Source organism: Dipodomys spectabilis, unplaced genomic scaffold (genome assembly GCF_019054845.1).
Source record: "Dipodomys spectabilis isolate Male_0828 unplaced genomic scaffold, ASM1905484v1 ptg000436l, whole genome shotgun sequence".
NCBI lineage: Eukaryota > Metazoa > Chordata > Mammalia > Rodentia > Heteromyidae > Dipodomys > Dipodomys spectabilis.
Window position 1 is genome coordinate 468,527 of NW_024871113.1, and position 25,722 is coordinate 494,248.

The 25,722-nt window shown below is 39.9% G+C and overlaps 1 protein-coding gene across 1 annotated transcript in view; it reads left to right on the forward strand.

The window, feature by feature from the left end:
- Gpat3 (glycerol-3-phosphate acyltransferase 3) overlaps window positions 1-25,722 on the forward strand; it is a 63,936-nt gene that overhangs the window by 27,876 nt on the left and 10,338 nt on the right. The window contains exons 3-6 of the mRNA XM_042668460.1: window positions 17,700-17,970; window positions 20,554-20,628; window positions 21,136-21,225; window positions 23,840-23,933. Of these exons, the coding sequence (XP_042524394.1) occupies window positions 17,700-17,970; window positions 20,554-20,628; window positions 21,136-21,225; window positions 23,840-23,933 (530 nt within the window). The remainder of the gene's footprint in view (window positions 1-17,699; window positions 17,971-20,553; window positions 20,629-21,135; window positions 21,226-23,839; window positions 23,934-25,722) is intronic.

Consider the following 25,722-nt stretch of genomic DNA (forward strand, 5'->3'; position numbering starts at 1 on the left):
CAAAGTACAATGTGGTTAATTGCATGCTCTTAATATGGAGGACAGGAACAGAATTGGAAGTAATACTGGCAACCAGAGGTGTATTTTAGTAGTAAAGCATATGATTAGCATATGCATAACATTGTTGTCTCTGGTTTAAGAAAGTCTCCATTAAAAATTCTAGGATCTTTCTGTTTTTGTGTTACAGTGAGGACATCTGCCTGGGGACTCCTTGTTCCACAGGTACAGGAAGCAAGGAAGCCCTTTCTTTACATTTTTCCCTTCTCTGAAGAGGTTTTATGGGTGCACTCTTGGCTCAGAGAAGACTCCGTTGGGCTTGTGCTTAGACTGAGCCCTCCTCTTGTGAAGGGGTGGGAAGAAGTCAGTGATGTTTGGATGGGCTGGGGAGGAGGAAAGCCCAGGGGAGGACCTTCTTCCCCTTCTCTGTTGACATCTTTTGAGCAGTGTCATGGATGCTGCATTCACTTTTCTAAGGCAGGTATTTTGCTTTCCAGTATGTTTTTCTCAAAGTTCCCTCCTTCTCTCAGACTTGGATTGGCTTAAAGAAGGGCCCAGACTGCTTGGGCTATTCAATTTATAGAAGGTTACTTCAGAGCCAGAGTTAGTAGTCCTTTATGTCTCTTCTTGTTTCTAGGGTCAAATGATGGACAGGATTAGGAGGGAAGAGTAGGGATTGTCTGCTATTCCCTGGCTTTGAGGCCTGGTGTTTCTGTTTGAGATGCATGGGTCGCCTTCAAGCTTCTCTGGTGCTAAGTGCTTAGTTCTATTCATTTCACCTGGGAAATAGGAATGCATCTTGCAACAGCAGGAGGCAGATGACAAGACAGACTGTGGGTAGGATCCTTTGGCCCTTTCATATTTAAGTATATTATTATATAAGCAAAGGTTTATAATGTATTGGAGGAACTTAAGAACATTGGCTGAGGTCTTTATTGGAAGTTAAGCTAATTTGGAGACAGACCACACCCTTCTTCAGATTGTTAGCCATAGAGGCAGTGATCAATGGCATTCTCTTGGCCTTTTATAAATATTATTTTATTTTCAAACAGGTCTGAGCGTTGAATCCAGGGCTTCAGACATGTTAGGTACTTATTCTACCACTGTGCTACAATTATAGTCTGTGTGTGTAGTCCTGGGGCTTGAACTCAGAGCCTAGCTGCTGTCCCTAAGCTTTTTTCCATTCAAGGCTACCAATTGAGCCATGTCTGATTAATTAGAGATAACAGGCTCATAGACTTTCCTGCCTGCCCTAGCATCGAACCATGAGCCTCAGATCTCAGCTTCCTGAGTAGCTAGGGTTGATTATAGGTGTGAGCCACCTGGTGCCAGTCCCTTTCCCCTTTAAAAAATTGTTAATATATGTTTATTTATTTTAGTTTAGTTTAGTTTTAGATTTTAAAAAAATGCAAGATTTTAAAAAATGCAAGGAGTCTTTATTAGCTGCTCAGTGACAACACCCCACGCATTGGACAGTGAAGGATACTGACCAAGCTCTCTCACAGCATGGCTTATAAAGGAAAGAGGCCACATGCAGGTGGCAGTATATGTGGCAGAGCCACACATTGGTGGCATTGTACATGACAGAAACAGTCAAAAATTACAAATAACAGTTTCCAGTAAACCAGTAAGCTGGAAGCAAAAATCACATTCCAGATTTTTCCTTTTTAGGGGTTTAACTGATGTTTACCAAAACACATCCCAAGCTTCCTATTTACAAAAAAATACATTTCAAACACATTTCACACATCCTAAACTCCTTGTTTGCTAAAATACATTTCACACATCCTAAGCTTCTTGTTTGCCAAGTCTAAAGCCATACCACCTTCCAGGTTTCCAGGCTTTTCCTGAATTCTGATATTATTTACCACATTTCAGTAAGTTGATGTTTAACCTGGAGTTTCTCTCTACAAAGAGGTTCTGCCTTAAATGCTTTGTCCTATTTTTTTCACTTTTTTTCCTTTTTTTATTGTGAAAATACTGTACAGAGGGGTTACAATTACATGGGTAAGATAATGAGCACATTTCTTATCAAGCATTGTAGCCTCCTCCTTTGTTTCCCCTTCCCATCCCTTCGTATCCTCTCCCCTGTCCCCCCACCAAAGTTGTAAAGTTCGTTTTTCAACATAACGACTTGTTATGTATTTATTTTTAATATCCCTTATCTAAGTATACAGGTAATAATCATAGTGACTGAAAAGGCAAAATAATGAAGCATGACAATTAAAATTTTTCTTTATAAACAGTAGTAAAGACATGTGATTAAAAAATTCAATGAGTGTTAATGGATATAAAATGACAAGTAAGGTATTTATCATCAACACTATCCTGTCATTAACAATTTTATATCCGTCCTTCCAGAAATTTCTATACAGACATATGAGCATAACACACTAACACCCTTTTCAAACACAAATGGAATTCTGTCCTATTGTTCAACATGTTATGTTTTTCCCCCTTTGAATAATACATATTGTAGCTTGTTCCTGAACAGTACATTTGCATCTTCCTTTTATTTTTGTGTGATTGTTTAATTATCTTTAGCTGTACAAAGGGATTTCAACTCAACATGGTAGTTTTTTAAAAGTGATTCTAAGGGGGGCTGGGAAGGTAGCTCAGTGGTAGAGTGCTTGCCTTGCATGCCTGAGGCCCTGGGTTCAATTCCTCAGCACCACATAAGCAAAAAGAAAAAAGCTGGAAGTGGCGCTGTGGCTCAAGTGGTAGAGCTCTAGCCTTGAGCTGAAGAGCTGAGGGACAGCGCCCAGGCCCAGAGTTCAGGCCCCACGACCGGACCCCCCTCCCAAAAAAAAAAAAAAAGTAATTCTAAGATTTGAACTTGCACTTGATAGTCAAGTACTCCACCATCAAAACCACATTTCCAGACTGGGAGAGAATGAGGGAACAATTGACACTGTCCGGGGAAGGAAATAGGCTCATTATCTGACTCAGGTAAATGTACATCACCTCTATAATAAAAATAAAGTAAATTAAAACAAAAAACAACCACCACATTTCCAGCCTCTTACTGTGAATGAAGGGAAATGGATAATGATTCTAGATATAATCTCTGTGTGAGAGAGAGAAGAGAGGGAGCAGAGAGAGTAAGGAAGGGAGGAAGGGAGTGAGGAGAATGAGAGTGGAAAAGGGAGGGGGCACAGATAAAGATTTTGGCTGTGGGTAATTATTGACATTTACTTAGTATATAAAATAAAGTGTTGGAAAAGTGGAAGTGCTTGTTCCATTTTTCCAAACTTGGTATGCTTCTGGCTTAGTAGGTTGGTATTTACCAGTGTATCATATCCCTTCCTCTTTCTGCCTTTGTAGTGATGTTAGCAGAAATCCAAGCCAACTTCCTCATTTCTGCTTACTCAAATAGCCACATCAGAAGTTAACTGGCCTACATGTGGCCCAGTGTACATGACCCCCAGTCATTGGGGTGTGTTGCTGACAGGTATTGCAAAATCCCAATGTGTGAGGTGGTTAGCTCTAAGGCCTGCTCTCTTCCTGTAGTAGGCACATGTCCATGACTGCTAACGGGTAGAGCAGTATGTATATCAAGATTTTTATCCAAGAAGGAAAGAAAAAGGCATTTTATAACTGTTTAAGATTATTAAGCACTAATATCCTTTTAGGCTCATTAATCTTAGAGGCCATGGAATGGGAAGCATGGCCCAACCATGCTTTATTTTTATTTATTTATTATTATTATCTTTTTTGGTCCAGTCGTGGGGCCTTAAGTCTGGGCCTGCCCGCTGTCCCTCAGCTCTTCAGCTCAAGGCTAGCACTCTACCACTTGAGCCACAGCGCCACTTCTGGCTTTTTTCTTTTTGCTTATGTGATGCTGAGGAATCAAACCCAGGGCCTCAGGCATGCAAGGCAAGCGCTCTACCACTGAGCTACCTTCCCAGCCCAGTCTTATATATTTAAAAAAATTTTTTTTGGGGGGTCCGGTCGTGGGGCCTGAACTCTAGGCCTAGGCGCTGTGCTTTAGCTCTTCATCTCAAGGCTAGTGCTCTACCACTTGAGCCACAGCGCCACTTCCAGCTTTTTTTTTTCTGCTTACGTGGTGCTGAGGAATCGAACCCAGGGCCTCATGCATGCAAGGCAAGCGCTCTACCACTGAGCCACCTTCCCAGCCCAGTCCTATATTTTATTTCAATAATTTGGCTGGTTGTGCTACGGATACTCCAATGTAGTATTGAATAATAGTAGGAGTAACTGTCATTTTATTGGGAACAGTTTCCAGTGCCTTCTGTGTCTTCCTAGTAAAGATTAAGTTGGCTTTGGCCAATTTTTTTCTGTCTCATTCTAGATACTTGCTTTGTTATTATTATTATTATTTTGGGTCCGGTCGTGGGTCTGAATGGGCCTGAACTCTGGGCCTGGGTGCTGTCCCTCAGCTCTTCACCTCAAGGCTAGCGCTCTACCACTTGAGCCACAGTGCCACTTCCAACTTTTTTTCTTTTTGCTTATGTGGTGCTGAGGAATTGAACCCAGGGCCTCATGCATGCAAGGCAAGTGCTCTACCACTGAGCCACCTTCCCAGCCCATGTTATTTTTTTATATCAATACAGAATGTTAAAATTTTCATGCTTTTTAAGCCTCTTAATATCATTATGGTGAATTATAAGACTAGGTTCTTAAGTATTTGAATCACTTTTGCCCTTATATATGAACATTGCCTGATTATAATATGATATTATAATATGCTTTGAATTAATGTATTATTTACTTATATATCTTCCTTCCTTCTCAGTTTGAGTGTTTGATAGAATTCCCTGTAAACAACTAAATGTCTAGTTAGTTGGGGTAGGTTGAGTAGGTAAGATTGTTTTTATTATTATGTTATTATTACATTTGGGATGGTCATGGGCTTGAATTAAGGGCCTGGGTTCTCTGAGCTCTTCTGCTCAAGGCTAGTGCTCCACCACTTTGAGCCATGGCACCACTTCTGGTTCTCTGGTGGTTAATTGGAGATAAGTGTCAAGGACTTTCCTGCTTGGGCTTTGAACTGCAACTCTTAGATCTCAGCCTCCTGAGTATCTAGGATTACAGGTGTGAGCCTCCAGTACTTGGTAAGATTTTTTTTCTCCTACAATATTATTTCAGTTGTATCAACAGTTCACTTTAGACTGTTCATCTCTTGGTATTAATTAAGGGTTAAAAATGTTCAAGTAGAAAATTATCGAGTTGCCTAGATTTTTATTACACATATTTGGATAGGACATTGTACAGTTGTTTCTTATGAATTTTATAACTTTTATGTTTTTTATTTTATTTTATTTTTTTACTTATACATTTCTTTTGGTGTGCCAGTCCTGGGGCTTGAACTCAGGGCCTGAAAACTGTCCTTGAGCTTTTGTGTTTGAGGCACAGATCCATTTCTGCCCTTTTTGGTGATTAATTGGAGATAAAATCTTACAGACTTTCTTTTTCTTTTCTTTTTTTTTGCCAGTCCTAGGACATGAACTCAGGGCCTGGGTGCTGTCACTGAGCTTGTTTTGCTCAAGGCTAGCACTCTACCACTTGAGCCACAGCTCCACTTGGGCTTTTTTTTTTGTGTATGTGGTAGTGAGGAATCAAACCCATGGCTTCATGCGTGGTAGACAAGCCCTCAACCACTAAGCCACACTCCCAGCCCTTTCTTTTTCCTTTTTTAGGCTGGTTTTGAACTGCAGTCCTCAGATCTCATCCCCCTGAGTAACTAGGATTATAGGTATGAGCCATTGGTGCCTGGCTTACTTACATATTTTTATTTTATATATGGGTTTTCTCTCCTGCTTCCATTTCATTTTTAATTGGAATAAGTTAGTAGGCATATACATGGTAAAAAAAAAAACTTTATCCTTTTTAACATGTAAAAACTGTTGGTTGAAAGTCTTAAATGTCTTCAGTGTGCCAACAGGGTTATCTTCACCCAGTGAACAAAAATAGCTTTGTAACTGTATTAACTTTTACAAATAGGCAATCATGATTGAGCCATCATGCTTGAGTAGCACTTACAAAAACCAAGGGAGGCACAGGAATTGAGCATGTTTTATATATGGAAAAGGTCATCATGGCTGTTTTCTTTTTTCCTTCATTTCTTTTTCTTTCTTTTCTGGGGCTTGAATTCTGAGCTTGGGCACTGTCCTTGCGCTCTTCAGCTCAAGGCAAGTACTCTACCACTTCAGCCATAGAGCCACTTCTGGTTTTCTGGTGATTAATTGGAGCTCAGAGTCTCACGGACTTTTCTGCCCAGGCTGGCTTTGAACTGCGATCCTTAGATCTCAGCCTCCTGAGTAGCTAGGATTACAGGTGTGAGCTATGAGCACCCAGCCTTCCTTTTCTTTTTATGGCTTTAATATAAGAGCTATACTAGTTCTAAACTTATAAATCTTTTCTGTTTTTTTTTTTTTCTTTCTAGTCTGAGAGCTCAAACTCAGGGCCTAGGCACTGTCCCTGAGCTTCTTTTGCTCAAGGCTAGCACTCTACCACTTGAGCCACAGTGCCACTTTCAGCTTTTTCTGTTTATGTGCTACTAAGGAATCAAACCCGGGGCTTCATGCATGTTAGGCAAGCACTCTACCACTAAGCCACATTCCCAGGGCTATGAATCTTTTCCGTAGGGACTGTTTTTGGTTTCCTATTTTTATTTATGTTTTTCATTTGTCACCTTCTAATCTTTCCACTTCCAAGAAAAACTAGAAACCTTAAAATGACAACAGAAATACCTAGACACTGATTCCTTATTAATACAGTGCTCCTCCACCTCTTGGCATGCTGGGAATTAAAATCACAACTTTTATATGCTTGGCAACCAGCTATACCATTGAGCTACCCTCCTAGTCCCAGTAGTATATTGCCAATGTGAGATTATTAATCCTTAAAAATTAAGCAGAAAAGGCCGGGCACCGGTGGCTTATGCCTATAATCCTAGCTACTCAGGAGGCTGAGATCTGAGGATCATGGTTCAAAGCCAGTCCAGGCAGGAAACTCTGTGAGACTCTTGTTTCCAATAAACCACTCAGAAAACCACCCATGGTGCTGTGGCTCAAGTGGTAGAGCGCTAGCCTTGAGCTGAAGAGCTGAGGGACAGCACCCAGGCCCAGATTTCAAGCCCCACAACTGACCAAAAAAAAAAAAAAAAAATCAAGCAGAAAGGTATTAATGTATACCTGTGAACTTTGTGTGTTCTAATGCCTGCTGGTAATATGATTGCTCATATCATGAATTTCTCCATCTAAAAATGATCCCTGGACTGAGAATGTGGCTTAGTGGTAGAGCGCTTGCCTAGCATGCATGAAGCCCTGGGTTCACTTCCTCAGTACCACATAAACAGAAAAAGCTAGAAGTGCTCTGTGGCTCAAGTGGTAGAGTGCTAGCCTTGCACAAAAGAAGCTAGGGATAGTGTCCAGGTCCTGAGTTCAAGCCCCAGGACTGGCAAAACTCAAACAACAACAAAAAAGATTCCTTTCACTGGATGCTAGTGACTCACTAGCTGCTCAGGAGGCGAAGATCTGAGGATTGCAATTCGAAACTAGCCTGGGCAGGAAAGTCTGTAAGACTTATTTCCACTAAACTACCCCAAAAGCTGGAAGTAGAGCTGTGTCTCAAATGGTAGAGCTCTAGCTTTGAGTAAAAAGAGGCTCAGGAATAGTTCCCAGGCCCTGAGTTCAAGCCCCTAGATTGGAGCGCATGCGTGTACACACACACACACACACACACACACACACACACACACACACACACACACACGAAGAGAGAGAGAGAAATAATTCTTTTCTTGGTAAGAATAAAATAAAATATAAAATACAATGAAAAGGAACTATTTTCTAGTATTAGATGATCAAGTGTACATGAACTCATAACACATACAAATTCAGATTAATGTTAGATGCAGCCCATATGTAAATCTTCTTGTATCACTATCATTTGAAGGTCTCTTTCTTCCTTCACTAGAAAAAATTCTAGAGAGAATACTACTCAGGCCTTCTATTTGGATGGAAGAACTGGGGAAGATGTAGAATTGATTGAAAATCTTTATAGACTGTATATGGGCTTGTCAAGGCAGGCATTGAACAGAGTGATTAGACCTTAAAAGCTTTGAGATGAAAAGAAACATAAGATCTGGAGTTGTAGACTTGCTCAGTTTCAAATCTTGGCTCTGTCTTTCTCTTTGACCCTAGGCCAAATTACTCAACCTCTCTGAGCCTTACTTTCCTCATGTTTCAAATGGGTAAAGTAAATGATATCTCAGGATTACTAAGGATATATTGATGTCAAGGACTGAGTGTGTAACTTGATATCAGGAAACATTCAGTAAATAACAGTTGTCTTCTAGTTTAAGAAGGATGATTTAAAAGTATACATGGAAATGATAAGTATGATTGGCGAGAACTAAGGTAAGATAAATTAGGGACCATGAAATGTGGGAATCAGAAGCCAGGATTTCATCCCTTCCTCTCTTCCTCCCTCCCTCCCTCCCTTCCTTCCACCCTTCTTTCCCTTTATTCCAGACCTGGGGCTTAACTCAGGGCTTGAGGGCTGTCCTTGAGCTTTTTCACTCAAGGCTAACACTCTACCACTTGAGCTACAGCTCTACTTCTGGCTTTTTGGTAGTTAATTGGAAATAAAAGTTTCATAGACTTTCTTGGCCTGGGCCAAGATCTTTGAACCATGATTTTCAAATCTCAGCTAGGATTACAGCTGTGAGCCACTGGCATGCACAGAAGCCAGGTTCTTTCGTCCCACTGTCTAACTGAACTGTATCATGTGATAGAAAACTACTTCTCCTGCAACCTTGCCCAGATAGATGATCAATACATCCCAAGAAGTGAACAAGAAAGATATTTGATACAATGACTACTTTGAATGTAGGAGAAGATTTAATAAAACTGAACAAGACAATGTCTCTGGTCCAGAAAACATTATAATGAACAGGATGCCAGTGGCTAATGCCTGTAATCCTAGCTTACTTCTGAGGTTGAGATTTGAGGATCGCAGTTCAAAGTTAGCTTGGGCAGGAAAGCGTGTGAGACTCTTCAAGTAACCACCACAAAGCTGGAAGTGGAACCTAGACTGATCCTCCTTCTCTAGCTACCCAGAGAGCTGGAACTACAGAAACATACTGCCACCCACACCCCCATGCCTGGCTTTCCCTGGGTTCTTGATTTACTTAGCACTGTGGAGTGTTGTTCTTTCTTGCTCAAAGAGATGAACTGAAGAAAGGTTTCAGTGAGAGCATTTAAAAGAATAATTATTTTTATTATATCCTGGATCCAAAAGAGGCTGCAAGACACCCAGTTAAAGGATCTAGGAACTTTATTACCACCGTGCAGGGACTGTTTCCTACCCCCGGGAAAGTAGGAGAACGGCCTTGAGCTCAGGGTAGGATGGCTTTTTATAGGGGTAGATTACACAGAGTTACATAGGTGAGCTATACAAGGCAGGTTTGGCACATTTTCCTTGGTGATAGTTATATGACCTTTAAAGTCATTTGTTCTTTATGGTAAATATCATGTGTAATAATTTGCACTCATAGTGGGACCACTCAGTGGTGGTCTTTGATGAGCCTAAGGTCCTGTTACTGAGGCAAGCAAGCCAGGATACAGAAGCAACACATAGCAAAAACATAGCCTTGAGTCCCAGGAGCATAAGCAAAACAGAATCTTCACTTAGTCAGCATGACCAATACTATCAGAGCTATTGAAACTATTACTGAAATGATTTTTACTATAAGCTCCTGACTAATACAGCAACTCAGTGTAGCTGGTGAGAAGCCTCAAGTTTGTCAGTAGCCTTCTGCAAAGCTGCCAGCTTGGTAAACTTGAGTCAGGGAGAGATGTTCTTTTGCTTTTTAGCAAGAATGGAAAAGAGGCAAAGGCTAACTACTGGTCAGCCTTTGTCTGGGGTTTTTCTTTACCAAGAGGGTTTTGGCCCTTTATCAATCATTTTGTTCTGTTTTCTGATTTCACATTTTTGTTCCCATGGATATTCTTTTCCCAGGGAAAAGGGGACTCAGGGGAGAGAGTACATTTCCAACAGCAGGAGGGACTGAGGCCAGACAATAGGAGGAAATTTCAGGCAGATATTACAATTTTTACAAGTCGTTATGTAAAAGGATTCCAATTCCAGAAGTCAGGTTATGAGTACAATGCAACTTGATCAATGTCATCCCTTCCATCATTCTCCGCCATCTTTCCCCATCCCATCCCTATCCTCAAGTTATGTAGTTCAATTTCTACGTAAGTTTCATTGAAAATAACGGCCATATTCACTCACACTTCTCTCTCTTTTTGTTGCCTTCTCAAACCTGTGAAAATGTCAGCTTTCTTGTACTCATTTTGTTCAATATGTTAGTTGTTCAAAGGAACTATGCCATTAGATTTCTCTCGTACATAAACAGCACCATCTTCTACTTATGTTTGTGTTTTAGATCTAACTTCCATATATGAGACAAAACATGCCATTTATCTCTGTGAGAGTACTTTTAAACAATAAGCTTCTAATATTTTTAAACATTGGTAGGTTGAGTCTACTTCTGCAGGAAAGCTGCAGTGTCTTCTTTTAGTCTGTACTGTATCTGATTTCCTGCTTGTTTAAAAAGATTGCTTTTCAACTGGAGGACAGAAAACCCAGTGTGATTTATAAGTGGGCAGTTGTTCCAAGAGTTTACTCTGCAAATTTAGAGTTAATTATGTTTGAAATAGTTTTAACTTTTGCCTCCATTTCTACAGGCCTTTCATAGCTAGTGTTATTTATATGCCAGTGACTTACAGGGCCACAGGGCCGCTTGGGCAATTAGTCTCTTGCATTATTAGATAAAGAGCTAGTTCTAATTTTCATTTCTCCCTGTATAGTGGTAGTGTATGTCATTTGGTCTAAGGATAAAGTTCAAATGTTTATGGCTTTACTAGCTTGTGAAATTGAGTAAAATTTTCATAGAATCACTGTTTGCTCAACTGAAGTACAGATTGCTCTGAAGGTTCAGAATTAATTTTGTGGAAAAGAGCTGAGTTGTCTTAATGAAAAGAAGACCAGTACAAGTATTGAATCTGTGTTAGTTGATCTGATACCCATGTATATAAATATTTATGGTGTGTATGTGTGAGTGTGTGTGTGTGTGAGAGAGAGAGACAGAGAGAGAGGGTGAGCGAGAGAAAGAGACACTTCTTGGTACTGAAAGAAATGTTTTTCATGTTTTCTTTGTTAGCTTGTTTTATTACCTGATAAATAGTGAGTGTTTTACATTTATGGATTGATTTGACTATTATTATTCTTTCAGAAGTTAAGATTAAGGTGAATTTGATTAGTAAGTTTTACCTCTGTTATAGGTCTCAAGGAAGGAAAGTAACATGTTTTCAATAGTCACTGCATTTGATATCCAGCTTAATAATAGTCCCTATTTTTAGATATTGTGTACCTTATATTGTAGAGTTCTTAAGCTGATACCTGCTCTTTTGCAATGCAGATATTTATCTTAGGAACAACTGCCACTTCTGTGACTTTTCATTGTCCTATTTTGGTTATATCACATGTGCATCTATGTAGTTTAACAAATAGAACAAAATCTTGAGGGACAGAAGAATCTTACCATATTTAAGAAAATTAAAGGCTGTAAATATAAGGTGTAATCCTTTATTGAATCTTTGATTTAAAAATGTATGTGTGAAAATACATTATTGGGACAGGGCTGGGAATGTGGCTTAGTGGTAGAGTGCTTGCCTAGCATACATAAAACCCTGGATTATTCAGTACTGCATAAACAGAAAAAGCTGTAAGTGTTGCTGTGGCTCAAGAGGTAGAGTGTTGACCTTGAGCAAAAGAAGCTCAAAGACAGTGCCCAGACCCTGAGTTCAAGCCCCAGGACTGGCACAAAGAAAGAAAAGAAAAGAAAGAGAGAGAGTGAAAGAGAGAAAATATATTAGTGGGACACGTCAGAAATTGAATAAGGCCTGTGAATTAGATACATGTGATGCATCAGTACCAACTTTGTTGGTTTTGATACTGTAATTAAGTAAATGATTCTCTATGTCCTGAGAAAATGTGCTGAGTATTATGTTTACAATTTATCTTGTCTTTTTACACGTATGGACGTAGAAAAATAAAGCAAATGTGGCAGAACAAAGGCAAAGGTGAGTCTTGGTGAGGTGACCTAATGTTGCAACATTTCTGTACATTTGATATTGATTTTTTTTGTGTTTTTTTTTTTTTTTTGTGGGGGGGATCCGGTCGTGGGGCCTGAACTCTGGGCCTGGGCACTGTCCCTCAGCTCTTTAGCTCAAGGCTAGCGCTCTACCACTTGAGTCACAGCGCCACTTCCAGGTTTTTTCTTTTTTGCTTATGTGGTGCTGAGGAATCGAACCCAGGGCCTCAGGCATGCAAGGCAAGCGCTCTACCACTGAGCCAACTTCCCAGCCCTTGATATTGATTTTTTAAAAAGATCTTCCCTAAATCTGGACATCATGACTCATGCCTGTAATCTAAGCTACTCAGAAGGCTAAGATCTGAGGATTGTGGTTCAAAGCTAACCTGCATAGGCAGAAAAGTCCGTGAGACTTTTGTCTCCAATTAACCACAAAAAAAAGCCAGAAATGGGAGCTGTGACTCAAATGGTAAAGCAATAACCTTGGGTGAAAAAGCTCAGGGATAGTGTTCAGGCCCTGAGTTCAAGCCCCAGGGCTGTCATATATAAAAAGATCTTCCATGAAGTTATCCATAGGAGTGGAATTGCTAAGCCATGACTCTAAATGTCTGTAGATTGACGCCACAGTGTCAAGTCCTTTTCCACTATGGTTGTACTAATTACATCCGCACTGCTTCTTGTTATTTTTTATTTTATTTTTCTTTGTCGGTTGTGGATTTGTACTCTGGGCCTGGGCGCCGTCCCTCTACAGCTCAAGGCAAGCACTCTACCATTGAGCTACCTTCCCAGCCCTCTCATTGCTTTTTGTCTTCAATACTTTTTCTTTTTTTTTTTTGCCAGTCCTGGGGCTTAAACTCAGGGCCCAGGCACTGGGCTTCTTTTAAAGCTCAAGGCTAGTACTCTGCTTGAGCCACAGTGCACCACTTCTGGCCTTTTCTGTTTATGTGGTACTGGGGAAGAGAACCCAGGGTTCATGCATGCTAGGCAAGCACTCTACCACTAAGCCACATTCCCAGCCCTTCACCAATACTTGATGTTATCAGATTTCATGTTTTTATCAAACTTATGGGTATAAAATATTATTTCATTGTGCTTTAGCTTGAATTTTCCTCATTGTATTAAGGCTGAACTTGCCAGATGTCTAGTCATTAAAGCTTACTCTTTTTTTTGGGGGGGGGGGGGCCGGGGTCCGATCATGGGGCCTGAACTCTGGGCCTAGGCACTGTCCCTAGGAATCGAACCCAGGGCCTCATGCATGCAAGGCAAGCACTCTACCACTGAGCCACCTTCCCAGCCCCTAAAGCTTACTCTTATGAATTGTTTGCAGCTGGGTGCTGGTGGCTCATGCATGCATGTAATCCTATCTACTCAGGAGGCTGAGATCTGAAGATCATGGTTCAAAGCCAGCCTAGGCAGAAAAGTCCTTAAGACTCTTATCTCCAATAAAGCACTAGAAAACTGGAAGTGGCGTTGTGGTTCAAGTGATAGAGCACTAGCCTGGGGCTGAAGAACTGAAGGACAGAGCCCAAGCCCAGAGTTCAAGCCCCAGGACTGACAAAAAGAAAAAGAAAGAAAGAAAGAAAGAAAAAGAAAGAAAGAAAGAAAGAAAGAAAAGAAAGAAAGAAAGAAAGAAAAAAATCATTTGCTGCCAGGCTCTAGTGGCACATACCTGTAATCCTAGCTACTCAGAAGACTGAGATCTGAGGATTGTGGTTTAAAGTCAGCCCACGCAGAAAAGTCTGGTTAGATTCTTATCTCCAATTAAACACTGAAAATACCGGAAGTGGTGCTGTGGCTCAACTGATGGAACACTAGCTTTGAGGCTCAGGGACAGAGCGCAACCCTTGAGTTCAAGCTCTACAACTACCCCCAAAAATTGTTTGCTGTATGGTTATTTTTTGAGTCCTTTGTTCTTTTCCCCCTAATTTTTAAGTAAAGATAATAGAAAAGTTCATTATAAAAGGATGGCGGAGAAAGAAAGCGTATGACACAGACATGCCACAGGAAAATGGCAACTTAGTCTTCCTCTGCTACATTGGGCTGTCTTCATCTGTCTTCTGTGCAGATCTTGGCCTTGGGTTAAATAGTTAGAATCAGATGGACTTCTGATTGGTGAGTTTCCTTTTTATTTCTTCTAAGGTTGTGATGCCAAAGATTCTTACTGTCCCAACCTTATGTTCTCATTCTTTTTGCCCTTTTTAACTTACTCATCCTTTAGTAGCCCCTTTGTACCCATTTAAGCTTGTCAGACAGGTTTTGGTTTATCATCTTATCCTGCCATCTACAAACTGTAAAAGCCAAAAAATTCCCTGTCTTCTCTACTGACCCTGTATCAGATTTTTCCCTGTGAAAAGGAACCCTACCTCCTGTTAGGGAAAGGGTCTACAAAGTTTTTGTATGGTTCAAGATAGTCTGGAAACCCATTCTTTGTCAATTAGATGCACTGTAGTTATCCACATACTTTTAAAAGATGCTTGAGTACAAGAAAAATTTCATTCACATTTTGGGTTGTACAGAATAAACTAGGTGAGGGGCAGAGAAAATTTTGCACATCAAGTATATAGGGCTGTGGTGTTAGTTTCTGTCTACATGTCTCCTTTCTCTTGGCTCAGTTATATATGAGGCAAGTTGAAGTTGCATTCTTGTCTTTGACCTGGGGGGGAGGGGGAATGTATTTTTAGAAGGTCTATCCTCTATCCCTAGTGTATTTCATTCAGAGATTTGCTGAATTGCTTGCACTTTCCTTCACCTCTAAGTAAATTGCTAAATAGTAAAAGTCTTGCATGGCTAATTCCTGGCCAGTAAGCTGGATTGAAAAATCTTCTCTGAATGGCATTGCAGTGACTGTAGAGTAGCACTCTGCTTCATCCTTTGTTGATTAAAGGTGAAAAAAGGTTAAGACCATTCTGAACTCACACTTGAGGAATTTGACTTAATAGTATTTAAGGACTTTTTGCTCTTAATTCTTAAGGTGATTGATAACAGTTTTGCCTCTTCATTGCTCTATTTCTTAAGGTTATAGATAATAATTTTGCCTCTGTGTGTGTTGCTTTTTTGCAGCTCTGCCCGCCCCCCCCACCCTGAAACTCAAGCCTGAAATCACAAACTGTTAATTCTGTAAACTAACTAAAAAATTCCGATTGCTTCATTATGTAAAAGACACCTGTCATGGAGCTACTGATGGTCCTAAAAAGAACTTGGAAAACTTGACTTTCAATTCCGAGTTATCTTTCCTTTCTCCTCCAGTTCATCTTGTTAGCATTCCTTAAAAAAATGAGGACAGAGGGGCTGGGAAGGTGGATCAGTGGTAGGGCGCTTTCCTTGCATGCATGAGGCCCTGGGTTCGATTCTTCAGGACCACATAAGCAAAAAGAAAAAGCCGGAAGTGGCGCTGTGGCCCAAGTGGTAGAGTGCTAGCCTTGAGCTGAAGAGCTGAGGGATGGTGCCCAGGCCCAGAGTTCAGGCCCCACGACCGGACCCCCCCCCCCAAAAAAAAAAAGTGAGGAGAGAAAAAGGGAGAGAGAGAGAGAGAGAGAGAGAGAGAGAGAGAGAGAGAGAGAGAGAGAGAGAGAACATTCCAAGTTTTTCTGTTTATATATTTTTCAGTTTTCCAGGGCCTTGAGAATAAAGTGCTGTCACTTTATGATTTTTCTGGTAATCTGTGAAGTGAGAAAAATCAAAGGGGGTCTTTTATTTTTTTCAGGGATCTGGCATCTCCTTCTCTACTTCAAAAGCGAAGAATATTTTCTTTGTAGACTAATGTAGGAAGTAAATTCCTTTGTGACACATCCCAGAGGACTAACTGGATAGTCATGTTATTTATGCATTGTCTAGATACCTCCTTTTTATTACCTAGAAATCTTCTTGTTTATTATCCATATTGAGTAGTTAGAACTGGAAACAGTAGTCATATAGTTTTTCAGTTAAAAGTTATACTATTTTTAAATTTTTGGTGTTTTCTTCTTGGTGTTTTTCTTATGCATTCTTATTTTATAGAATTAAAGTATAGTGTTAAAAACTTGTCTTTTTTCACTTAATATTGGAGTATTTAGTAATGGATGTCTTATATGTCATTATCTGGATTGATTATCATGAAACATTCTTTCCTACATTTCTATGTCAGTTTCCTAGAATTAAAATTACTTATCACCAGCAAAACTTTTCATGTCAAACCGGTTTAAAAGCCAGTTGCTAGTTGTTCCACGTTTGTATAGTCACAGAGCTTTATCGTGAAACAGAAGTGTTGTTTTGTAATGTAGGTAGGCCAATTGTTGTATACTTCACATTTCTTTGGTTTACTAGTGAAAGAGTTTTGATGTATTCATGAACTATATTGCCTCTATGAATTAGTCACACATTTTGCTGACTTTTTGCTTGCTTCTTACAAAGTTGTTTTTTTTTTTTGTCAGTCTCAGGGCTTGAACTCTGGGCTTGGGCCCTGTCCCTGTGTTCTTCAGCTCAAGGCGAGCGCTCTACCACTTGAGCCACACCGCCACTTATGGTTTTCTAGTGGTTTATTGGAGATCAGAGTCTCAGAGACTTTCCTGGCCGGGCTGGCTTTGAACTGCGATCCTAAGATCTCAGCCTTCTGAGTAGTTAGGAGTACAGGTGTACTCCTAAGAAGCCCCCGGCTTCTTACAAAGTTTTTTTTTTTTTGAGGGGGGAGGGTCTGGTCCTGGAGCCTGAACTCTGGGCCTGGGCGCCGTCCCTCAGCTCTTCAACTCAAGGCTAGCACTCTACCACTTGAGCCACAGTGCCACTTCTGGCTTTTTTCCCCCCCTGCTTATATGGTGCTGAGGAATTGAACCCAGGGCTTCAAGCATGCAAGGCAAGCGCTCTACCACTGAGCCACCTTCCTAGCCCCTTACAAAGTTTTTATATATTAAAACCATCAGGGCCGGATGCTGGTGGCTCATAGCTATAATCCTAGCTACTCAGAAGGATCTGAGGATGGTGGTTGGAAGCTAGCCTGAGCAGCAAAGTGTGTGAGACTCTTTATCTCCAATAAATTATCAAATGTGAGACTCTTATCTCTAATAAACTACCAAAAAACTAGAAGTGGTGCTGTGGCTCAAGTAATAGAGTGCTAGCCTTGATCAAAAGAAACTCTGGGACAGCTCTAGGCCCTGAGTTCAAGTCCCAGGACTGGCACAAATAGCAATACCCAAAACCCACATGGCCATTTCTTGTAAATATCTGTTTCTACTTTGCTTGTATTTTGACTTTATGCTTTTTATCAGGAAAATAAAAGTCTTTATTTTTTTTGCATGATTCAAATCTGTATCTAAGGACAGTTTGTAGCTGTGAATTCTTTAGCTAGTAGTATGTAGGGTGGAAATCCAAGAGGAGGGTTTTGCAGAACCAAAGTCCTGCATAATTAATTGTAATCATTAGATAGAGGTCTTGTATAGACATTCATTTCAACCATGTTCCTATTGTAATTGCTGGTCTTTTTATTTCTGATATTTTCAGTCTCATCAATTTTTTTTATATCCTATGAAGTTGCTCCTTTTATTTGTTGTTTTTCTGTTCTATGGCATTTCCTAATGTTTGGATGCTTTTTCTTTTTTTAAAGGTATTATCCAAAGAGATGAGTCACCCATGGAGAAAGGACTCTCTGGTCTGCGAGGAAGGGACTTTGAGTTATCTGACGTGTTTTATTTTTCCAAGAAGGGATTTGAAGCCATAGTAGAAGATGAAGTGACCCAGAGATTCTCCTCAGAGGAGCTAGTGTCATGGAATCTCCTCACAAGAACCAATGTCAACTTCCAGTACATCAGTCCAAGGCTCACTATGGTGTGGGTGCTGGGTGTCCTAGTACGCTATTGTGTTCTTCTACCCCTGCGGTGAGTCACCTGCCTGATGACTTACAGTATCATCAGTTCAGTTTTCTTTTTGCATCATGTATGTAATGACCACATAAGAGAGCTATGGTCCCAATCAGACTTCTTAAGAAGGAATGTGCTATTTTCCTTTCACACTTTTCTCTAAAAAAAAATACACACATACAAACAAAATCAGAATTAAATATATATCTAACAATCTTGATCCACTTTAGTATTAGCCATCAATCATTTGAGGATGGATAGAAAAGGAAAGTTAGAAAGAAGAAGAAAGATGATTTATAGTTTCATAGTCATCAGAGTGTCAGCTCTGTTATCAAAGATGATGAGACTCATGTTTCTCTTTGTGACTCTGTATCACTTTATAGCTGCCTTGGACAGAAGAAAAAAAGAAATTCCAGAAAATGGTCTTGCAAGGAGAGAGCCATTTAGAAATGTCTTTGCTCTACAATGGTCACTTACTTATTTTGTTTACAAAATTCCCTATTTAGGTGTCCTTCTTCTTCTAGACCTCAGTGCTGCCTGATCAGGGTGGACTTCAACCCATTTTCCGAAAGCACATTTTCTATGGCCCATAGGGATGGAAGGCACTGGGGAGTGGGATGAAGTATCTGTACAGCATGCTGTTGCAAGGAGTAGGCAAGAGCACCAGCCACAGCATTGGGCTGGTGATTGACTTGCTTCATTTCCCTAGACATGGTCTTGGCATCCTCTCAACAGAGCTTTCCAAGTAGCTGCTACCTGCCAACTGCCATTGCATTGAACATGAATTGAAACCTCTTTACCATCCCTAGGGCGCTTTGTACTTGCCTCATTCAGATTTGTTACAGAGATGGCATTGCATAAGTGTAAGCGGGTGCACATCTCCAGATCCTTTTTTTTTTTTAAATGGTTTTCTTTGCTCATATTAACATTGTTCCCAATGTTGGGACATAAGAAGTCTTTGAGCAATCATTTCAGCTGTGCTAACAGCAAAATTCAAGGTTTCACATATCTTTATGCTTGGACTTTAAGCCAGTGCTCTTCAAGTGGGGTACCTGTATTCAGAATTATCCACTGGCATACAGGAAGGAAATGAGCTTTCCTTTACTAGACACTTCTGTTCTTACTATACAGCTTCCAGGTTATTCTTGAAAAGAAACGAAACTATAGCAAAGCTTCATCTATTGTTTGGTTCTTGTGTGCTATTGTGGTCCATGGGTCAAGCAGCATAACCCAGGTAACCTGAGGTAGGAGTGAGCAAAGTACTTCAGATGCTTTTATTGCTTGATGCACAGGTTTTTCTTTCTTTCTTTTTTATTTTACTACGGAGGGCAGCAAATAGTCTTGACTCTGCTCTTTAGATTTAACTGAACTAACATTACAAACTAGATAAGTGACAATGATTTCTGTACAACCCATTAAACATAATCCTAGAACATAAGCATCCAAGGACAAAAAGAAAAAGACAGAATTATAACTCTTATTCTTAGTCCCATCTACAGTGTGAAGAAATGCTTTGTAAGGGATTTTTTACAAAAGAAACAAGCAGGGTAGGTGAACACTCCTTACACAGAGCCTTCCCCAGCAGTGACCAAGGGAGAAAAGGTAGGAGGGAAAGAGTAAGAATTACTGCAAAGTAAGAGATTGTGGCTCTTATGACTAATTCCTGTAATCCTGGCTGCTTACGAGACTGAGATTGGAAGGATTAAGGTTCAAAGCCAGCAAGGGCAGAAAAGTCTATGAGATTCCTTCTCCATAATAACTAGCAGAAGGCTGGGTTGAAGGTATGTCTCAATATAGAGGTCTAGCCAAACAAACAAGTGTGAGGTCCTGAGTTCAAACCCCCGTACTAGAGGAAAAAGAAAATCACATCTCTGAATATGGAAATCATCATCTGAGGGCAATTTATGAGAAGTTATCTCTGAGATCTTTCATGTTGGCTTATGTTAACTGGGAAACAGAATTTGCTGGCCTGTTAATGTAGCAAATAAAAAGTTTCAACAGTTTCACTCCAATTATTAAACATATAATGTGGTATCTTCTAATTTAATTGTAAAAACAATTGACCCTCAAGAGGGCATTATTGGAAAATTTTTGTATAATTGATGGATAAGTTTGAACAAATTGGCTTACATATAAAAAAGGCCCTAATGACATTAACCTTCAAATTGCTGTGTCAAAAATATGCTAAAACATGACTTTTGAAGCCTATTGGAAAAGCCTTTTTTTTTTTTTTTTTTTTTTGGTTGTGGGGCTTGAACTCTGGGCCTGAGCGCTGTCCCTCAGCTCTTCAGCTCAAGCATTCTACCACTTGAGCCACAGCACCACTTCTTGTTTTCTGGTGGTTAATTGGAGATGAGAGTTGCACAGACTTTCCTGCCCGGGGTTGGCTTTGAATAGTGATCCTTAGATCTCACCCTCTTGAAAATAGTATACTTTATAGAAAGTATTTTGAAATATTGCCTTTTTCATGCAAAACGCATCATGGAAAGTTCATACAATCATGTCAGAACATTTTAATAACTACAATATGTCCCATACTGTGGCTGTTGGAACCTTACATACTGTTTCATCATAAAATGAGACTTTGCGTTTCTATTTCAGGGTTACCTTGGCTTTCATTGGAATCAGTTTGCTGGTTATAGGAACGACACTGGTTGGGCAGCTGCCAGATGGCAGGTGAAATGTTTCCTTCTATTTAGCCATAAATAAGTAGGATTGTCCCTTTTCCTAGCTATACAGATATTTTTATCTTGTATTAAATTTACGGTCTGAATCACTTACTAGAATTCATCTTCATAACCTTCATCTGATTTTCCATGCTTCCATATACATGGAAACAAGTTGTTTTTTCAAAGGAGAAATGAAGGGCAGGAAAGAAAACTGTCCAAGGAACCTGTAGATTATTGGCGGGCTTAAAAGGCTTAGAGCAAACAAAGAAGCCCCAGCTCATCTTTGCCAGGCATTGCCACAGTCTACTAGGCTTTGCGTTAGAGTATTGTTCACTCTTTTATTTGTTGCCATTTAATCCCAAATGCATTGGTAAGGCTGTAAGAAATAAAACTGTGCTGGCTAAGCAGAACAAACACAGGATGCTGTGTGTGTGAATGAGCACAGTAAAGCTTCTTTGTGTTGTTTCTTGAGAATGCTCGGAATTGCACAATCAAACAATATTTTTCTCTTCAGCATCAAAAGCTGGCTGAGTGAGCTGGTGCATCTGACTTGCTGCCGCATCTGTGTTCGATCCCTCTCTGGCACCATTCATTACCATAACAAGTGAGTGTCCTGCGCTGGAGGTTACAGGAGTGTGGGTGGTAGGTGGGAGGTAGTAGGTGGAGTGTACTTTTAGTGAATTTACCCATGTTTGTTCAGCTACCACAGATATAACAAAAATGTCTGTTTACAGCTAGAATAAGAATAAATGTGCAATAGTGCTTTATCATTGGGCATTAACTATGTGCAGGCCACGCCCTTTCTCTCTTGTAGGTCATTCCTGTCAGAGAGGCACCATTACTCCATGTCACAAATGGAGAGATGGAAGCCTAGGCTTGCTTGTTCAGGATCAATAACAAGGAGTAAGTTTCAAAGCCAGATTTTTGAATTGGGTTTGTCTGCCCTGTTGACTCATACCTTGATCCTAGCTACTTAATAGGCTGAGATGTAAAAGTTCTGGGCAGAAAAGTCTTGAAAGACTCCATCTGAAATTGACCAGCAAAATGCCAGACTGGAGGTGTGATTCAAGGTGGAGCACCAGGTGAGCAAGCAAGCTGATAGAGCACAGGACCCTGAGATTTAAACCTTGACATCTCAAAACAGTAATTCTATTGTGATGATGATGATGATGATGAGGAGGAGGAGGAGGATGATGATGATGATGATGATGTTATAATAGTAATGAACTGACAGACCTCTGAAGGGGTGAAGTCTGGAGACCTATGTTTCTGTCCATTTTCTCCTTTCTAAAATTTCAAACCTAATCCTTAAAATACTGAATTCTGCTTTTTTTCATCCCTAGACTGAGAGAATAAAGGTAGCTAAGGAAAGTTGCTAAGTGAAAATGACTTTGATTACTTTTGAATTACTTTTTTGTCAGTGCAACTTTATAATTGCTCTTAAAGTTCTAGAACGAAAGTCCCTTTTTACTGATAGGTCTTTCTCATTTGTAGAAGGAAAATATTTTGTCAGTTGGCTTAACCATGTGTTGCTAATAAAAAAAAGGGCCTGGCTGGGAAGTTGGCTCAGTGGTAGAGCGCTTGCATTGCATGCCTGAGGCCCTGGGTTCGATTCCTCAGCACCACATAAGCAAAAAGAAAAAAGCCGGAAGTGGAGCTGTGGCTTAAGTGCTAGGGCACTAGCCTTGAGCTGAAGAGCTGAGGGACAGTGCTCAGGCCCAGAGTTCAGGTCTCACAACCGGACCAAAAACAACAACAACAACAACAAAAAAGAGCCTTTAAAAAATTTTAATTAGATTTGGAGGTATGGCTCAAGTGATAGAATGCCAGGTGGGAATGAAATAACTGAGCAAAGATTTGAGGACCTGAGTTCAAGTTCTAGTACCAGCACACACACACACACACACACACACAAGGAAAAAATAGAATAAAATTAAAATGTTAATTTAAATGATTTTGTAATTAGACTATGAGTTTTGAGGTAAGGAATAGAAGAGTTCTGGTAGAAGTGTGATCAGAGGAGTCATCTTCTGCAGAAAAAGTGCACTAATAAGGCAGAGAGTTTTTTATTATTGTAAAGGTGATGAACAGGGGTGTTACAATTACATAAGTAAGGTAATGAGTACATTTCTTTTGAACACTGTTACCCCCTCCCTCATTTCTCCCACTTTCCCCTCCCCTCTCCCTTCTTCCCAAGTTGTATAGTGCCAAGTGTCTAGTAAATTGTATTAGTTCATCCCGTGTCCTGCGGTTTCTGTGATTCCCTTTCCTTTCCATGGATCAGATAAACTTATGTACAAGACAAAGGGTATAGAAAACTAAAAAATAAGTGTAAATAGTACATAATAAGAACCTCTTGTTCCAGTTCCTGGAGTTTGTTTTGATGTGCTTCATTATATATGATCATATGTACCTAGCTATTGAGCTATTGTGATCCTCTGCTAAGAATATCATAGACATATTCTAGTTATTACAAATGAGGGAAATCATGCAACCTATGTTTTGGGCCTGGCTTGCTTTGCTTAATTTTTTTTACAGGTTTTTCCACTTCCTTACGAATGGGGCAATGTCATTCTTTCAGATGGAAGCATAGAACTCCATCTGAACTCCTCATCTGAACTCCATAGAACTCCTCATCTTCTTGATCAATTCATCTACTGAGGGGCATCTGGGTTGGTTCCATATCTTAGCTATGGTAGGGAGTGTATAACTCATATAGAAGTAATTCTAGTTTTGAGGAAAATATGATAAAGTCTATTCTCTTAATGAGCCTAAGAAAAATCTTTATTGGTGTCTAGTCCTGATTTATTTCTCAGGCTGAGATACACAAACTAAATTATGGGCCCAAAGGCCAAATCTGGCTCTTTGTGTGTGCTTTTTAAAATCAATAAAGTTTTATTGGAACACAGCCATGCGTATTCACTATATACTATCTGTGGCTGTCTTGTGCCACAGTAGAGTGACAACTGGAGATTGTTTGTTCTGAAATAGTATCAGAATAGTTGAGATTAATTAAGCAACCTTATGAATTATGAAGGAGAAGTTATAGGATCCTTACTCCATTCTTATCCTTATTATAGATTCACCCCTGTACCATGTATCCCCAAGCTTTTCTGTTTAAATATACTTAAAAGAAAAAAATAGTGAGTCTTTCCATATTGATCTACAAATAGTGGACATTTTCTGGTGGTCAGTATGCATCACTGTTCTTCCTGCAGGCAGTACAGACCCCGGAAGGGAGGCATCTGCGTGGCCAACCACACTTCTCCCATAGACGTTTTGATCTTAGCAACGGATGGATGTTATGCTATGGTAAGATCAGCCCATCAGTAACACAAATAATTGTGTGTTTTATGGATTGCTCAAAATTCCAAGTTATTTTGGCAAATTAGAAATTCCATATTAGACATTTGTCTGTGTTATACTATTGTACCTATATGGACTATATGAGAAAAATAATGCAAGAAAAAAAAGTCCATAGTATTTAAGGGAGTAAAAAAATGAACTTACTAGATAGATCTAAAGGGTACCAGAAGGAGGAATAGGACTAATAGAGAAGGTGAATGAGGATGAATATAGTTGAACTACTTTATCTGAATGTTTGAAAACAGAACAATGAAAGCTAGACATTGATGGTTCACTTCTATAATCCTAGCTACTCAGAAGGCTGAGATCTGAGGATCACTTGTTCAAAGCCAGCCTGGGCAAGAAAGCCTGTGACATTCTTATCCAATTAACCAGCAAAAATGCCAGAAGTAGAGCTATGACTCAAGTGGTTCAACATCAGCTTTGAGTGAAAAATGAGGATGTGAGGCCCAGTACCGGCACACTCACACAAAAGAAAAAAAAAGAAGAAAATAGAATAATGAAACCTGTTGAGATTGTTTTAAGAAGTGGGAAGATGGGCAAGGAGATACGGGAGTGATAGAGTTGAGTTTGATCAGGTATTCATACAGTGTATGCCTTTATGGAAATGTTAGAATGAAAGTCTCTCATTGTACAACTAGTGTATGCTCACAAAAAATTTTAAAAAATTGGCTGGGAAGGTGGCTCAATGGTAGAGCACTTGCCTTGCACACATGAAGCCCTGGATTCGATTCCTCAGCACCACATAAGCAGAAAAAGCTGGAAGTGGTGCCATGGTTCAAGTGGTAGAGCGCTAAAGCTGAAGAGCTGAAGGACGGAGCCCAGGCCCAGAGTTCAGTCCCCACAACTGACCAATAAATAAATAAATAAAATTAACTTCCTTGAATGCATACATACGTAAGCTTGATTGGACTTTATAAAGTTGATTCTATTTTGCATTAAAATCCTGCCAAGTTTAATTACACCTTGCAACATTGAAGTCTTCCTCCTTAGAGTTGTATAGATTCCCCAGATAACCAATTAGATTTCTCTCCCCTCAGAGAGGTACATGCAATTAAAAACAAAATCTGTCTTTAGTGATGATCTAGCAAGAAAGGAAAATGTTGGTATGTTTCTCAGCTACTGTCCACAGCTTCAAAGAAAGAAAAGAGAACAAAACCTTGCAACAAAACACAAAACTAAACCTTAGCTGGGTGCTGGGGCTCATGCCTCAGGAAGCTGAGATCTAAGCATCATGGTTTGAAGCTAGCTCCAGCAGGAAAGTCTGTGAGACTCTTACCTCAAATAAACTACTCAAAAAAGCCAGAAGTGGCACTGTGACTCAAGTGATAAAATGTTTGCCTTGAGCAAACGGAAGCTCAGGGACAGCACCAAGCTCAGAGTTCAAACCCCAGGACCAGCAAAAACAAAAAGCAAAAAACAAACAACAACAAAAAACAAAACAAAAAAAAACCCCTCCCTCCCCAAATATTTGGTCTTTTTAACCTTATATAATGATCAAGATTTCTTATATCTTCTCTGTGTCAGGTAGACCATACTGGATGATATCCCTTCCTGCCCAGTGTTAAATGTGTCTTAAGTTGGCATGAGCTAGAATAATAGGAGGGGTCTCTGGGGATTTTTCCATAGTCTCTTGGTGACAGGTTTTACTTCAATTATAAACTCTAGTGATTAGCTTTCTTTTTCTCTCTGTATGCTATGTGTGAACAAATGTATTTTAATATATTTATTTGTA